The 18,003-nt window shown below is 42.0% G+C and overlaps 1 protein-coding gene across 6 annotated transcripts in view; it reads left to right on the forward strand.

Moving 5' to 3' along the window:
* NRP1 (neuropilin 1) overlaps nucleotides 1-18,003 on the forward strand; it is a 138,927-nt gene that overhangs the window by 47,916 nt on the left and 73,008 nt on the right. For all 6 annotated transcript variants that reach the window (XM_073801607.1, XM_033852409.2, XM_033852406.2 and 3 more), the window contains exons 4-5: nucleotides 7,440-7,621; nucleotides 13,706-13,933. In XM_073801607.1, coding sequence (XP_073657708.1) covers nucleotides 7,440-7,621; nucleotides 13,706-13,933 — 410 coding nt within the window. The remainder of the gene's footprint in view (nucleotides 1-7,439; nucleotides 7,622-13,705; nucleotides 13,934-18,003) is intronic.

Consider the following 18,003-nt stretch of genomic DNA (forward strand, 5'->3'; position numbering starts at 1 on the left):
CATCTTGTGATACATTGAGCAGGGACCCCAGCCAGGCCAGACCAGACTTCTGACCTACAGACTATGAGCTAATAAGTGTGTGCTGTTTTAAGCCCCTACGTTTGGGGTGACTTGTTATGCAGCAGCTGGAAGCTGTCCACTACCTGCTGAATGTTTATTATCTCAGTTTCTTTCTTTCCAGTTGGTCTTGACCAGCTGTGACCCACTGCCTTTGATTATCCCTTTGTATTACTACAGTGAAAACCGTTTAATATTTCTTTTCACTCCAGTAAAAGTTTTTCCTTAAATATTTCTTTCTTTACTTTTGTAATACCTCATTTCCTGGGACTGTTTGCTCTTATACATATTATGTTATTATCTAACCTATTCATGATCCATTTTTCTATGGCTGCAGTAAAATTATTGATATTCATTATTATGGCCCTGAGGCATTACACAAGCTTAAAAATGAAAATTTTAATGTGTGAGCTCAGCTTTATGAGTTTTACTGTACTCTGATTATTTGAGAAGGGGTTATCTGACCATCATACATATAGAAATCTTTCTTGAGCTTTAATCAGAGGAGCCACACAGCAGAGGTGTCAGGTGGACTCTATGGCAGTGGAACTTCCTGGAGGAGAACGATCTGGAAGCCTGTGCACGAGTAACAAGAGTAACACCATGTGGGCCTTTGAGGAGGCCAGTGGCATTAAACGAAAGACAGTGTTGGCAGCAACTTTTTGTTCCAAGAAAGGTGAGATGTTTGACGTCCCATTTCCCATCAGTGGAGTAGGTTGCTGGAGAGATGGTTTGGCTGAAGTACATCCAGCAGCCACTGAGCAAAGCTGCCTGGTCGTCTAGCACCAGGCTCCCCTGGGCTCTGTGGCGTGGCCCAGGCCAGCCAGCGGTTGTACCTGCACCCTGGCACTTGTGCTCATCTTGAAGTTCAGTAGACGCTAGACCCTCCTCGGTCTCCTCATAGCTGGAGCCTGAGTTTGGGTGATAAGATCAGTGAAGGAACTGGATGGTGGGGCAGTGGAAATGCCACTCAGATGCTAACCTGCTACCCCAATGTCTCACGGGCAGACACCCCCAACTGGAAAAACGTGCAGACAGTGTCAAGAGCGTTTTACTTCGTGCAAATACGCATAAACACACGACAGGTAGAGAAGTGATAATGCTGTGGATTAGAAGTTAGACTCACGGGGTGTATGGAAAGTACCACTAGAATAGAAGTAAGAAAAACTGAATTTTAGAAAGTGTTCTAACAAATGCAGATGAGCCCCAGGTCGAGGCTAATGTCCTACAGCCCTGCTCATAATCCGCAGAGTGTGCATATAGGAAGAAAAAGATAATATATATATGAACAAATATATCTCTAGGAAAAATATATGCCATTATTTTAATGAAGCAACAATTACTTTATAAACCTAGAAACAAACTTGAAAGGGGACTATACCAATGTAATAAACAAAGAAATATCAGTTCACGGTACAAATTTTAAAATTTTGTAGGGATTTAGAATGACTTTCATAGAAATTGGTATTTGACCCTAGGCCCGGGGGCTGGAGGGACAGCAGCCAGGTCACAGCCCAGCCTCTCTGTTCCTCTGAAAGTGCTGCGGGGTTCTCCGCCGTTCCGCCAACTCAGGCCCTCTCCCCAGCTCTGAATCTCGGCTTTGCCAGCTCCATCCTGGGGGTGCTGCGCCAGGCTGGCTCCAGACTTGGGGGTCGTCAGGAGGTCCTGCCCTTCCCACCTACCCACCCTGGGGATGCAGGCTCTACCTCCGCCCCGTCTTTAGTGGAGCCATCTGTGTTCAGGCCCAGGTGCTGGCACCAGGGAGAGAACGAAATCACAGCTACCTTTCAGCCCCACTCCCATTTCTGTTGTCCAGACTGGGTTTGGGTTCTAGCCACGTGGTCCCTGAACATTAGCCTGAGCTGGAGGGCCAGGACAGCTCCAGGAGGAATCCCACGCAGTGGCCACCATCAACTCCACTGAAACTTTCAACTCATGTGACTCCTGAAAGGCCAGGGCTGCCGCTGTCTCTGTCTCTATCTGTCACATGCACACCTGCACATATACCTTTGCAAACACCAGGATTCTTGTTTGTACAGCTCTAAGCACACTGTTAAGAAGACCACCAATGAAGTGTTCATTGATGTGGCATTTTCTAGCAACATTGACCAGTTGACCAGTTGTTCATGACTAATTCTAAAATAATAAGCCATACCCATCTCCCACCCTCAAAAAATACATATGAAAGGGAGTAACAAGAGCAGATACTAGAATCAAACTTGTCCCAGACTGGGCAATGTGGAAAAGATACTAATTATTTCATTCATGTATCTCTTACCCGGTGCTTCTACTGCTCTGGGCTCCTTCTGAGATGGTACCACCTAATAATCTCCCTCCTGGGATTACTGTAAAGACCGTGTTAGACAGTGATCTGAGAGTATATTGTAACAGGGAAGTTACTGTACAAATGGCAGGTATTACTGCTAGCATTTCAGAAAGTATGAGATCAAATCAGATTCACTTTAACTTTCTAGTACTCCCCAAAAATGTATCACACAAGGAGCCTCATTGATCCCATGGTTTTAAAAACAAAAGGCAAAGCCTTTGATTTATTTCCAAATAAAACATCAAAAAAGATAGTGTTTTCTGAGCAAGAAATATAAAATTGTTAGCTGGGCAATAAGGTATTGATTTGCTACTTCATATATAAGTAGTTAATGCTTTCAAAATAAATTTGATTAAGAAAGAGTACTTGTCCATTGTAAACATCTTGAAAAATACAGAAATAATAATACAGAAATAATCTCCCTACCCAGAGAAAAACACTTGTTAATAGCTTGCATATTTCCCTCCTGTTCTTTTACTTCATATGAATGAAAATTGAGGAGATACCGTGTAAAGTTTTTTTCACTTACTTACCATAAGCATTTTTCCTTTGTTATAAAAAATCTTTTGTTGAACATGCTTTTTAATGGCTGAATAATATTCCTCAATATGAATGTACGTAAATTCCTTCTTCTTCCTGTAGGCCTTATTTCCATTTTTCCCATTATAAAGCTTCAGGCAATACTCTTTGCATACATATTTGACATTATTCCAGATTATTTCTTTTGAATAGATTTCTAAAAATGCTTTTACTACATGAGTCTGTGAACCTTATAAAAGGCTTTTCATATATTTATCTTGATTAGAACCTTGCAAAGAAACCAGAGTGGTTAGGGAGTGGGTCATATAAAACTGCTCAGAAACACCGATGCGAGCTAATTGGCCCCTCCATACTCCATCATCGTATATTTTTATATCCAACTCCTCTTTCTAATACTCTGAGGAAAAAAAAACTGTTTTCTTCTGGGGAAGAAGGAAGGTAATTCTTGGACAACAATACAGTAATCGTTTACAGCTTGTTCAGTTGGGATAGCTATTAATGCCTTCTGTAAAATAAACCAAAGATCCAAAGAAACACATTTTTGTAGGTGAAAATTATGTTAGCCAACATCATTTCTCACTCTGGTTTATGATGTCAGGTATCGAATTTCTCCATTATTAACGTACGTATGCGTGTGAGGGGAGAGCCTCTTGGAAGGAGATTAAAAAGACACCATTACCTAAAATCCCCCTTCCTAACAACTCGAGAATGTCCAGAAGCTGTGAGGGGGTTGGTACGGTAGCTCCCCGTACAGACAACACCCTGTAGAGGATTCAGGGTTTTTTTCCCATTAACAGACCCCACCATAGAGTCGGGGGTCATTTGTACTCACAGGAGAAAACCCGACTTAAGTATAAGTGTGCTGTTCGTCTATTCAGCACCGCATACCTAGAAAGCCTCCCAAAGCACTCTTTAGTGACTGAAGACATTTCTCATTTTCCCATCACTTTTCCCTTTCCTTGGCCATTTTCCTAAAACCATAATTCAAACTTTCCAGAAGAAGAAGAAAAAAAAATCTCTGAGTAATCCTTTCAAGAATTCTTAGAAGGAAATCTTTATTCTTTTATCACTCTTATGGGAAACTAAACTCGTGATTAGTCTTAGGATTCAAAATGTTTTCACCACCCACATATACCTGGGTAGTGTGAGAGCGGGGGTTATGGAAGCAGGAAGGCGTGGGGCCTGAGAAGCACGAGCTTAAAGCCAGGGATACTCATGGAAGAGCCACCCAGGGCCGCACACCCGAAAACTGAAACCTTGAGAAAGTGTCTTTAATTGTAAGAAGCTTAGGTAGAGAGATCTATGCCTTATTCCCACTAAAGGTGGGCTGCTTTACCATTATTAGTGCAGAAAGGGAAAGGTTTAAGGTAGAAGATTGATGAAGAGAGATGGGGAGTGAGGGGGAATTCCCTGGCGGTCCAGTGGGTAGGACTCCATGCTTCCAATGCAGTGGGCCCGGGTTTGATCTCGGGAACTAAGATCTCACAGGCTGCGCGGCACGGCCAAAAATAATTTTTTTTTTAATTATAAAAAAGAGAGGGATGAGAAGATGGCTAAATCCACTTGATGTTGGTGTTCCTGTGATGAAATGTGGGGAGGTGAGGTCTGAGGAAGGCTTTCCTGCACAGGTGGGCGGTGCACTTTGGACCCAGACGCAGCCTCTTGGTCACCTGGAAACATTCTTTTTCCAGAGCCGGGCTCCAAAGGGACAGACGGGTTAACTTTGTGATCCCTCCTCTAGCTTTTATGAATTAGATTCCCAGGATTCCCCAGATCTCCTCCCGCAGCCTGTGCTTGTCGGTTCGGGATGCGAGTCGGATAGGTACCTCCAGGCTCACCTGCTCAGGTCTTTGGTTCCAGGACTGAGGATCTTAACATCCCAAGGAACGTGGTGCTTGCCGCGCCGGCAGCAGTAACAGAGCAGTGCAGCCGTCTGGGGGATCGAAATTTGCAAACTCAGGATCCTGGGCCTCAGGCCAGTGCAGGCGGGGTGCGTCGCTGTGGCGACACATTTAGTCTCCGGGGAGGGATGCTGGCACACCAGCTGCATTCCTGGCACCATGTTTGCCAGCGAGAAACTTATGGGGTGGAACTGGTCTCAACTCCAGAGGGAGAAGCAAGCTGCTTTCTTAACTTCCTTGGCAGTATCACCCTTTGCAATTTTTACGCATACACCCTCTTGAATATTTACATGAACTGCTATCTGTGATACATTTGGGGGCCCTGGTGGATGGTAGAAAGTGCTAAAGTGATAGCAGCATCCCAGTTTATAAATGTAACTATTGTATCCCCGAATAATCCCATTGCCTAAAATTGGCACTTAAGATGCGACGATTTATCTCTTGCTGGGTAGAGCATCCAGTCCCTCTGCCCCTTTTCAAAATAGCTTTTACTGTTGCCAAGGGGAGAGTCTAGTATTTACGACTAGAAGATAATGTGAATTAAAAGACTGGCTTCATCCACTGTTGTAATTCCCCAGCAGTGTAATAGCTGAGTTCTGTCATACCTGGGAGAAAGGTCTCCTCACAGAAATGCCCTTACTTCTTCAGAATGCCTGACCCACCTCTCTTATTTGTGTCTGGAAGGCAAAATGCACTAGGATGCGGCCACTTAGTATTCAGACCATGTCGAGATGCAAGTAAAAAGCCTATAGAGCAGAGCCGGACGCACAGTCACCAGGCCAAATGCAGTCAACGGCTCAAATCACAGTTAAATTATAAGCAAGCGTGGGGCAAACCATGCAGACCTGTCTGGTCAATGAAGCAGCAGAGATAAAAGGAATTACTGCATAAATGCCAACTTGTGAGGCTTTCATGAGTACAGAGATGGGGTTCTTTCCAGCTGCCCTCAGTTGACTATAAAAAGTCCCTGAGGATTTTGAAGGTAACGCTGTCTTCATCCTCCTCCTTTGTCTTGTCTTAACATGCAAAGCATCTCCCAGTGTCTAGAGAAACAAACAATTCCTCTGTGTAGCTCCATAGTTTTGCAAAGGGACAGCGATGCTAGCCGGCCAGTGATTTGACTCCTGGAATCAGCAGATGCAGCAGAGGAAATTCAGTTACTACAATAATTCACATACACTAGTGCTTCTTCATTCAGTGTCAGCTTTATTTTCTTCTTGATATACACAAAGCTGGCACAATTTTGACTGATGAGGTAATGTCATTTTTAATTTAGAGAGCCTTAAGCTATCCACTTTAACTCTTGATAGCATCTTTGCAGTTGTCTCATGAGACTTTACATAAACATAAGTCATGTGTCCTGGACAGTTTGCAAAGGATTGCTAAGGATGACATTGGTCATCATGAAGATTTCCCACACTTTGATCTCTTTTAAATCGCCAGATACAGTTTATGTTACTGCCATATTTTAGCCGTTCCTGAAATTAATATATCCCAGGACTTTTGAACCAAGTTAAACACAGAAATAATGTTTTGCAATGAGTGGATTGTAATGTCTTCACGTCAGTTCTAGAAGAAGTATGGAAGACAGATCAGATTATCTGGCTCCTAGGTGACTTGGCAAATAAAACGAAAAGAAAGAGCAAGACACTAAGAAATAGATAATGCCGAACAAAAGAAGTCTTCCTGTTTTCCTGGGGGAATGCTAGTTTATTGGAGATGGATTTCCACCTTTTAGTGAAAAAAATGGTCCAGACACATGCATTATCTCAGTGCAATCTTTAGGGTAATATTTTATTGCTACTTCCTTCATCATTTGTCTGCTTAGTGTATCATTAAGCCTGAATTTTTAAAAATCATATCACTTTGATGATTTCAAGTGTGTCATATTTCCATTTCAAATGACAATATTCCTTTAAAGGTAATAAGGCTGGTAGTAAATAAAGTTACTTTCCATTTTTAAATAAACTTTTTTCTTTGAAGAGATTATGTTCTGCAATTCAAGTTGTAGTTTGGGGAAAAGATGATCTGTGTTTTGACCACAGTGGATACTGAGAGAGTTTTTTTCTTCTTCTAAGAAGCCTGGAGCTTAGTGGAATTGAGTTAAATAGTAAAGAATCTGTTTATTATTCTGTGGCCATATGTTTAGAGGGTCGCTCACAGAAATCAAAGTATTATTTATGGAGAGCTCCAGCCAAGGAGACATTTTGAATTCCTAAAAGAACTTCACAGTTTGAAAAGAATGCATAGCATTATGTATTGACAACCCCCCAACCCCAGACAAAGGAACACAATTTAATAAAAGAGAATTGTGCTCATGAGATTTTCCTTTTTCTTGTTAATTGGTTACTTTAACTGACATTGTCTGCAAGTATAATGGACACCATTATTCTTAATAGTTCTGTGTTGCCAGATGATGTATATGGACATGATGTAGTCCATTTTAATGATTTCATTTTGCTAGACTTCTTTCCCTCTCCATGAAATCCAGCAGTGAATGCAGATAGCAGTTTTGCTCCTGACAGATGGTGGTGGAGAATGCTGGTTTCTAAGTTACTGAAATTAAAAGGACTTTTCTCGTTAACCTGATGTTTTCTTCCATCTTTGTGTCTTAGGTATGACTACGTGGAAGTCATCGATGGAGAGAATGAAAATGGGCGTTTATGGGGAAAGTTCTGTGGAAAGATTGCCCCTTCTCCTGTCGTGTCTTCAGGGCCATTTCTCTTTATCAAGTTTGTCTCTGATTATGAGACACACGGGGCAGGATTTTCCATACGTTATGAAATTTTCAAGAGAGGTGAGTAACCTACAGGAGAACAAGTGTGACTAAGTGGTCATTAACATTGCTTGAGCGCGCAAGAGACAAAGTGAAAAGAGAGACAAGGAGTAACGTTTTTAAACTTTTGGTAAAAAGTCGTATGTTCCCATTACAAACATGTTGGAAAATACTTTAAACAAAGGAAAATTACCCAGTGTATGGAGGAAGCATGTTTAAAAAAACTTTTAAAATGTATTTTAAGCATCACAATTTCATCATTCTAATATGCTGACCAGTGTTTATAAGGTATATACTCTGTAAAACTCCTTGAAGAACATTTATTCTTATCTTTCCTATTCAAAAATAAGTTTGATCTACTCTTGAAGTTTCATTTCTTTAGTTAAAAATGCATGAGTCCCTCTTACCTTAAAGTCACGTACATCTTCTTCCCTTTTTTTTTTTAACACCTCATTTAAGTTTATTCTTTTTTTTAACATCTTTATTGGGGTATAATTGCTTTCCAATGGTGTGTTAGTTTCTGCTGTATACCAAAGTGAATCAGTTATACGTATACATATATCCCCATATCCCCTCCCTCTTGCCTCTTCGCTTTATTTTATTGCAAAATTCAAAACTGGTATTTCCCAGGAAAAGCAAAGCGCTAGTCCACTAGCCTTAGAGTTTCGAAAGCTATTGGAAGAAGAAGAGGCTTTCTGTTGATGGGAGGCATGGTTGGGGAAAGAACTTCCTGGAGGAAGCAAAATCGTCCTGCATTTAAATGGCATTCCCCTTCCAAATTAATTATCACTTGCCCTCTGCAGAATAATCACTTACTGATCTTCAGTCACAATGGTGTATATTGGGATGGGATAGAATCTGAGAATGCACAGTCTCCCAGCTTTGAGGAATTCAACACACATATCAATTGATACGAATCGTAGCTTTACCTGGATGTCACTGTTTTTCACAACAGCCTGTAGGTTCCTGCTGTGTGCTCAATCCAGCCTCCCCTTTTAAGTGGACATTAATGTGCGGGAGACCTTCCAGGGACAGAGGCTCAAGATTTAAATGTATTGTCCTGGAATATAGGAGAAAGAGCTTTATTTAATAGAAAAGAAATCCAGCCACACCAAATACAAAAGCCTAAGATCCTCTGGGTCGGTGGCCACCGAGAATAACCAAAAAGAGAGTTTTAAGTGTTTCTGGGAGCATTGGCACAACTTCTTTAAATGTCAAAGAAATCTGGTACTGTCCCATATAAATATGGATAGATGGAGAGAACTTTCTTCAGAAATTCATCTGGGCACGTGCTCAGAAAACCTTTAGTAGAAATAACAGCAGACATAGGACCTCAGTGTGTTCACATGATTACATATGGACATATTTCCTTGTGTTGAGAGCTGTTTGACCTATCTAAATCCATGTATGTGTATGTACACACATGCACAAACACACGCATTTGCTTGCTGACCTGCATGTGACAGCATCAAAGAAAGTGTCAGAAAAGGAGGCAAGAATAACTTTTCATTGTCAGTGTTTCTCAAAGATCTGAAGATGGTGGATGGAGAAAGAGCGAGATCCTTCCTAAGTCATTAACAGTTCTTCAGCTTCCTTCCAGATGAACTCATCCCCACACTTCTGTTAGTCTCAGATGCACCGTGATTTCCGCCCTTTTTTCCCCTCAATGCCGTCCTTGAGACTCGCAGCCTTATTTTCTTCTTTCTCTTCTTGCCTCCCTACATCCAATATGGCTGCCAGTTCTTTTGGATTTTCGTCCCAAAGTCTCAAAGAGTCATGGCTTCAGAAATCTTGAATCACCTTGCTGTACACCTGAACCTGTTATAATCTTGTAAATCAACTATACCTCAATTAAAAAGAGAGAGAGTCACAGCTTCCTTTCCACGTCCACTGCCGTTGGCCAGACAAGCCTGCCTTGTGGTTAATCCCCATGTTATCGTATCCTAGCACAGCTTCTCAAATAGTCATCAAACTACTGTCCGCAAAACACCTATGGCGGGTGTCTGTCACCTGTCGGGTCAAGTCCTCCAAGGTCAAGCTCAAGCCTTGACATCAGCTGCTCCCAACCTTCCCAGCTTCACTCTTACAAACCCACAACCTGGCTTCCTGCCCCAGGCTGGTGTGCTGAGTGAGGTGCAGCAGACCTGCATGTGAATTTTGATTTGGCTACTGACCGTCTGCGTGGAGGTTCAGAGCTTTGGATTCCTCATCTGAACAATGGATGACAGTATCTAGCACAGGCTCTTTGTGAAGATCAGCTGAAATGAAAACATGTAGCCAGTGCCTGTCCCAGAAGATGCATCCCATGCACACTAGCTGTTACAGTGATTATAGATGAAGGGGGTGCTTTATCCAGATTTCACAGCCCTCCCGCTCTTCTGGTTTAAGCCTTTTAACCTCATGGAAACCAGGCTCTAAGCTTATTCCTCTTCATTAATGTACTTTTTATTTTCCTACGCTTGTACCCAGCTTGTCCCTTATAGACACACACATAAATATACACATATACAAACTGTATATATATATATATATATATACACACACACACACACAACTGTGTTTCACTAACTAAATGTTTTTCCTAAGTAATCCCAAATTTCTTCATGTGTGTATGTATCATTTCCCAACTAAATTGGTACCACCTAAAAAATGCAAAGAAAACATCTTTCTTTCTCACTCATTGCACATATTGTAGTCCTTATAGATACTCCATAAAATCACGAACTAGGAGAATACATTCACGAACACATAGACAGGTTCACGGGCGTTCTTTCCTAAAGCCATTTAATGATGTTACAGAACCTCCATTCTTTTGAAAACATAGCACTTCTTCCAGGCTGCAGCAATTTCAGGTTTCCTCAAAACACATAAACTAGACTAATCATAGTTGAACCAATACATTAAATTTTCACTTGTTGACCTTGAGGTTTTCTGACAGTAGATCACAGGGCCATTTCTGCATCCCTGGGGCTGCATTTCTAGAGGACCACCTTTGCCTGACAGTGGTGGCCAGTCCTTACCTCTTCCCCATGCCTCCTGGATCCCCCTGGACACCCTAGTCCTCTCCTCAGGTACCACATTCCCCTTCTGCAGGTCTCTTCCCAGATGCTAAAACCTTGGGCTACCAGCCCTAAAATGATTTCCATTCACTGGAAGAAATTTCTCTAGGAAACCCCAGCCTGCACACCTCCCACTCTGCCCCTGTCCTTCCCTGGGTCTGGGTCATCCAGGCCCAGATGCTGGAAGAAGCCATATCCATTTCCCGTGGGTCTCAGTGGCGGGGGCGGGGGCAGCATTTATTGAGAGCGGGATTGGTCACTTCATACATTATTTGACTAAAAGTCTGTACATTTAATAATAATTCCAAAGAGAATATTTTAGCTTTTATCATTATCCATCCTTATGGTCCTTAACAACGAAATGTGGGGTGCCTATGGCTACACAGGATGCTCTCAGTCTTACAAGTAGCGGGGAAAGCATGGTGTCACTGGCTGCCAATGCTGTGTGTGCCCCCCTCACCCCAGTAGCTCACTCACTCCTGGGCACACCAGCTGCTCGCCCTTAGTCTTATTTACGGCTTGTGTATTCACCATGGGATCCCTCAACCCACTCCCGCCATCATCGTTTTTGGGGAAGTGCTCCCTCAACTGTGGCAAACTTACACAACAGGGATTAAGGAACTGAATAAGACAAATTTTGATGTATAATGGAGGAAGTAGGAAATTACAGAAGCTTTGAGTTTGAAAGGAATTTTTTTCAAATCCTAAAGCCCACCTCCCATTTGTGATGCACAGAATCTGAGGACCAGGAAGGTTAAGAGGCCACGGAGGCTACACAGCAGGTCAGTGATAAAGGCAGGCCTAGAGCTCAGAGTTCCTGGTGATCCGTCCAGCCGTCTTCCGCTTCCCCATGGAATGTCCCCAGCCTTTGTCAAAATACGTTAGAAAACCTGGGCTAGCTTCTAAAGGGATCTGGGGCTTCCCTGGTGGCGCAGTGGTTGAGAGTCCACCTGCCGATGCAGGGGACACGGGTTCGTGCCCCGGTCCAGGAAGATCCCACATGCCGCGGAGCGGCTGTGCCCGTGAGCCGTGGCCGCTGAGCCTGCGCGTCCGGAGCCTGTGGTCCGCAACGGGAGAGGCCGCAACAGTGAGAGGCCCGCGTACCAAAAAAAGATAAATAAATAAAATAAAATAAAGGGATCTGACATGACAAGGATATACAGTGAAAGCATGGGAATTTATTTGATTTTGAAATTATGCCCTTAATTCCTGTCATTTTTTTTCTCTCATTAAATCTTAACCTCACCTGGGTGATTTTATTTTTTTAAGAAGGAGAAAATATTGGAACCTGCGTTAAACTCTCCTGTTTGCTTTGCCAGCCAAATCCCCAGGGAGGAGGTTGGAGGTCTCCAGAGTCACTGTTCCTACATCTTGGAAATCAAATTCTGAAGGGTTCCCAATTACCTACATATAAATGACTTTGTCAATTAATGACAAATCGGCCTAGTCATCTCAGAAGCCACCAAACAGCTTAGAAGCATATTATAAATCAGACGCACATTTCACAATCTCGTTACCTGAAATTGACATGGCAAAATGCCACATGGTAATAACTTTTTAACCAGAATCAAATAGATAAGCATTGGAGACCATCATGCTAAAGGGTGAGCCCCATCGTAGAAGGCTTGGGAAGGTATTCAAGCCAGAATTCTACCAACCAGGTTTATTGTGCCGTCTACTAAGTAGTCTTCGTCTCCAGGGCCATGGCTGTCTAATACGTGCGTGGGGAGAAAGCGATTGATTTGTTTTTTCAACAGGCTGCCAGATGCGCTGCGGAGGAGATTCAGCTTACTAGCCCTCGCCACTAAAAATAGAGATCTGCTAGTTAAATTTAATGTGTATTAATGCCTAATATGTTGCCTTTAGTACTTGGCACTTTGGAAGAATATTTAGTTAAGAACAAGCCCAACAAGCCTCCTTATTTAGAGTTGAATCCTTACACTTCCTCGCAGGGTCCCCATCAGTGAGGCAACAGTCCAGGAAAAGAATTGTTGAACTGAACATCCCCGCATTGGATCCTGAGATTCAAAAGGGTCAGGTCATCTCTGTTTCCCAGGGAGCCCTAAGAGCTCTTTGACAATCAGGGCAGCAGTGGTGGTGATAAGGGGCAGAAGCTGACAGGCTGATGTCCCTGTCCATGTAGATGGGCGGTTTTCAATTGTGTGGTGAATAGCACCCTGTTCAGTGCTGATTCCATGAACTGAAATTGTGGTAATTCATGTAGTCATAAGGATGACTTGCAATATATGTAATTTAAATTACAGATCACTGTAATTTGTTGTCGTGATAACACTGAACCGTCATTTAAATTACACGTTATAAACATATACATTAACATTTTAGAATGACCTCCTGTACTGTATCTGATACTTTGGAGAAGGTTAGGATGTCAACATTGGTATCAGGTGACTTGTAGCCACAGGACCTGCATCCCAGTTTACCATGCCCCCACCAACACCCACAGTTTACTGGCACACCTGTGTCAACACCGTTCCAAATGAGTCACTCACCCTGCGTACATGTACGAATTACCTTTCACATTTGGTTTGTCAAAGAGGCAGAGGTCACATCTGGTAGAGTTACTGAGTCACTGGTGTAGGAATCTGAAACCCAAACTCCCTCCACTGAATTCTCTCCCTCGCCTTTGTAAATGTTCTATTTCACCAGTAAAGGGCTGTCAGCCTCAAGATTTAAAGATTTAAGCTTGAAGGGGCTGTAATTATTTCTCTAGGGCTCTGTCGAGATTTCTGTAGCTTACTCATTCAATGTTCCCACATGATTTTGTATTTGTCATTTTTTTTCCTCTGCAAGAGCAGAAGTTTTAAAATTGCTCCACACAAATGGAAAACTAAGGTGAACACAATAAATCTGAACTTGACTTTCCGTACCTATCACCACTGCGAAAAGGCTGAGTAAGGAGTGATTAGGGCTGTGATTATAATGGTGGGCTTTTATTAGAAAGATAAACCGTCTTTGCCCAGGTTATTTCTTGGGAAGGTCGTTTAAGTGGAATTTTCACTTTGCTCCTTTTTTCTTTTACTTATAGGTCCTGAATGTTCCCAGAACTACACAACACCTAGTGGGGTGATAAAGTCCCCAGGATTCCCTGAAAAATATCCCAACAGCCTAGAATGCACCTATATTATCTTTGCACCAAAGATGTCGGAGATTATCCTGGAATTTGAAAGCTTTGACCTGGAGGCTGACTCAAATCCTCCTGGGGGGATGTTTTGCCGCTATGACCGGCTAGAAATCTGGGATGGATTCCCTGACGGTAAGAATGGCAGGAAGCACCCCCAAAAGGGAAGGATCTGGGGGAAGGGTCCTGGGATCCTTTTACAAGCATCATGACACATGCGTCACTTTAAAAAGTAGCTCAAAAGGAGGAGGCGAAACAAAGCAAAACAGTAACTTTCTTTATGCAGAGCCATGACGAAATATTTGAGCCCAAAAAGACTTGGTAACTTTCTAATCTAATGCCTTCATTTTATAGATGAGGAAACGGAGGCCATAAAAGTCTATGCAAGGTCTCATAACTATTTTGCTGACAAAATTGGGACCAATCCATGGTTTTCCTGACTTAAGTATTTTGCTCATTTCAATGACTTGCCTGTAGGTCATTAATTCATAAACTCATCAGAGGGTGAGCTCTTAAGACATCAGTTAAATCAAACCATTCATTTTGTAAATGCAGAGACTAAGGGCCAGAGAGGTTAAGTACCTGCTAAAATTTTAACAGTGAAATATGTGTCTATTATGCTACCAAAACATTTAGAAATTTAGGAAAGGAAGGAGGAGAACATTTGGACATTCCTCATTTAGATGGATTCCTTGTCTGCTCTCTAGGGAATTTTTATCTTTGGGGATTCAAATTGCCTCAGTACATCCTTGGTACACCTTGTTCCTATCGTCTGAATTCATCATCCATTCAAAAAATATATTTATTGAGCACCTGCCATGGACCAGGCACTGTTCTAGCCTCTTGGCAAACAAAGCAAAGATGGCTGCCCTGTTTAGATTCTACCAGGGGGAATGAGGTAATAAACAGGGCACATTACAGACAAATGAAGTATGTGTATGGAATGTTAGAAGATGAGAAGTGCTATAAACAAAGAAAAAGAAAAGAAAAAGTAGAGTAAAGGCATGAGAAGAACTAAGGTTAGGGGAGAGGGATGGGGGGAATTTTTAAATAGGGCAGTCAGGTCAGACCTTATTAAGAAAGTGAGAGAGATTTGAAGGAGGCAGGGGAGGTAGCCATGTGGCCAGCTAAATGAAAGTTCTCCATTTCAACCCCTGTGAACTAGAAGGTGAATGGCAAAAATACACACCCAAGTTCTGAACAGAGGGAGATAATATCAAATAATTTGTTGCAGCTGCATTGCTTGTCTTGTGTTTAGTCTGGTTTAATAGTAAGATTTCTCTGGAGAACACACTCTGCACAGATCAGAAAGGGTGGCTTGGAAGTTCTTACAAATCATGCAATGAGAACTTTGGAGCCATCTATGAAATAGTCAGATATTATTATCAAGATGGAGGAAAGAATATTTAAGTAAACTGTAAACGAAGAGCTAGTATAATGTGAAAGAAATTGCCTTTGTCTTTGAAATGAGATGAAAATGATCAGTGTAATTCAGTTTAGGTATGTTCCTCAATAGTAAAAAACACTGGAGAAAATCTGGGTTTAGAGAAAGCTTATGTTGTCATTGGAGCACATGGCTGAGTTATCATTACTTTAGCCTCTTCTTTGCTTTTTTACCATATAAATAGGGTTATGATGATCTTATCGGAACTCCTTCATTAAGTAGTGAGATTTGCCCAAACAGAGCACTGATTGATTTCCAAGTATTCAATCCGATAATTAGGAAAACAGTATTATAATAGTATTGTAATAATAGTTGGAACATTTAATAATGGGTTTATTTGTTCACAATCCAAATTTGCAGCCTTCTTTTCTAGAACTTATATTTAAATTGACATCTGAAAAGAAGGTCCAATCAACCAACTTATGTAGAAAGAAGCACATTGTTATTAGTGTCAAGGGTTTTCCAAAGTAGTAATTTTCTGGCTCTAGAAAATCACGGAGTTGAAGCGAAGAACAATTAACAATACAGGTTGTCAGCCTTGCAGTTCACCCATGTTTTAAACTATGCTGTGTTTGACTTATTCCCAGAGAAAACTGGCTTTGGAATATGAAAAATGTGATCGTGTATTTGTTACTATCTATCTGGTCTCGTCCAGTGTACAACAGCATCACAGCTCACTCTTTTTTAGGCAGAATGAAAGACTGTGTCCTCTTGGGTTTTTTATCAGTGGCACTAGGAACATTTTTGTCATGTAGTTCAACACATAGAGTTCCTTGCCAGCAAAAGCGCTTTTAGTCTTTGATAGCCTTTCCAAAAACAACAACCAGAAGGTGCTGAAGGCTTGTAACCATCAAGTGATTTTATGTTGCATTTTATCATAAGCAGTGAATTAGACGACTGAGTAATTGAAAGTGACCCATTGATTCAGATTGACTTTGAAGAGAAGCAGTTTACTCCAAAACTTGAGATCCCAGGCATGCACGTGGCAAACCCCACTCCTCCAGCTAGCACTCTCTTTGAAGCAACATAGATTCCCAAGTAGCGGCTCTGGAGTCATTGGTGGAAGTGTACGTATGGTTTGAGAGCCATGAGCTAAGCATGCCTGCAAATGCTTGTGCTGAATCATGGAAGCAAACATGAATGCCTAGCTCACAAAACCTGGGCGCAGATGAAGCCAGCTATCCATCCAGGCTGGGCAAAGAGTTGGAACTGAGGCTGTGACCTACGTTCCCCAAATTATCAATGATTTTAGGAATAAGCATCGTGAAAGCTGGATTGAGTTCTGTTTGGTTTTTATTTACTTTCATATTAAAATTAACCTTCTAAAATATCAATTATATAAATATAAACTATCAATGATATCAACCTTCCAAAATATAAATGACATAAATGTTGCAAATTCTTTTCTCTGGGGAAAAGTTGCAAAATCCAGATATTCTCCGCCAGAAGGTTTATGCTAAGAAAAGTAGATGGAGCCTATCTTGTACCTTCTCAAAATGATCCCCTTTCTTGTTTATTTATTCAAAATACCTCGTTTTAAAAGTACCTCCTTATAGTAGACTGTTGCCTTTTTTTCTGATAAAAAAGTGGCAGAAAGCCAAACTGTCTGATTCTGAGGTAGGGTTATAATTAATGGAGGGATTAGTGGGAAAATACAAAGAATGGGCTTTTGCCATTTCCTGTTGCAGGTGTATCTTTCAAACAGCACAAATCCTGTGTTGCCTTCACACCTGAGAAGCTATGATCATCGCAGGCCTGCTCTCCCCCAAGAGAGAGCTTAGTACCTGTTGCTTAAATTCTCCAGTCGTTCTTTTTTTGAATCATACTTCTGTTTTTGTGACAGTTTGAATTCATCTCCTAGGCCTTTGGCTCCACAATAACCAGAAGTAGGGAACCCAAGAGCTGTGGTCATGTAAATCCACAAATGAGCGCATACACAAGACAGATGAGGGTCTTGCAGCCGCTCTGGCTCAGATCAATATTGCATTAGCTTGCTAGGCTAAGGTCTCGCTGTTGTTCAGGAAAATTCAATACTTCTTTGTATTATAGTCGAAAAAGCCTTTCACTCTCCTATCTTGAGGGCTCCTAAAGAGAGTTGCATGCTGCTTGCTGTCCCGGGGCAATATTCAAAAGGACAGAAGGCAGATTTACCCGGCATGTCTTCAACATTATAAACCAGTGAGTCATGGAGACTCTCTAAATTCTGAGTCTGCACTAGACAAGTTCTCTTCTGTTTGCTCTTTCAAAGAGACTCCACCTCCCGCCCTCCCCAGAGGAACTGGTGACAGCAGAGGGGAGGGGAGGGAAGGCAGCCGGAGGAGCGCGGGGTGGTGAGGGCGTGACTGCAGCTTTCCTTGTGTGCTTGTATTCTTGGTAAGGTCAGTGGCTGTGGCGATCTGAGAAAGACCTCCAGGAGTAAGGCTGTAAAAGTTTGCCCACACACTCAAGAAAAAGAAAGTTATGAAACCACAATAATGGAATTTAAATGAGGGAAAAGACTGAGGGAGGATGAATAGACTCTAAGCGTCCCATTAAGATTACAGACCAGAAATGGGATTCTTTTTGAGGAAAGGAAAGACCTGAGTTTATGACTCCAGCAAGATATTTTCATGCATATGTTGCTGGCAACTTTGCGCTCTTAGGGGAAGGGGAAAGTGTTGAATTGGTGATAGGGCCACATTCAGAATGAAGAAAACTTGGCGAAGAGCTAGTACTTGTTGTGGGAGAATCTGTGGCCAGGATTAAAGCCAGAGAGAAACAA

This window comes from Tursiops truncatus, chromosome 2 (genome assembly GCF_011762595.2).
Source record: "Tursiops truncatus isolate mTurTru1 chromosome 2, mTurTru1.mat.Y, whole genome shotgun sequence".
Taxonomy (NCBI): domain Eukaryota; kingdom Metazoa; phylum Chordata; class Mammalia; order Artiodactyla; family Delphinidae; genus Tursiops; species Tursiops truncatus.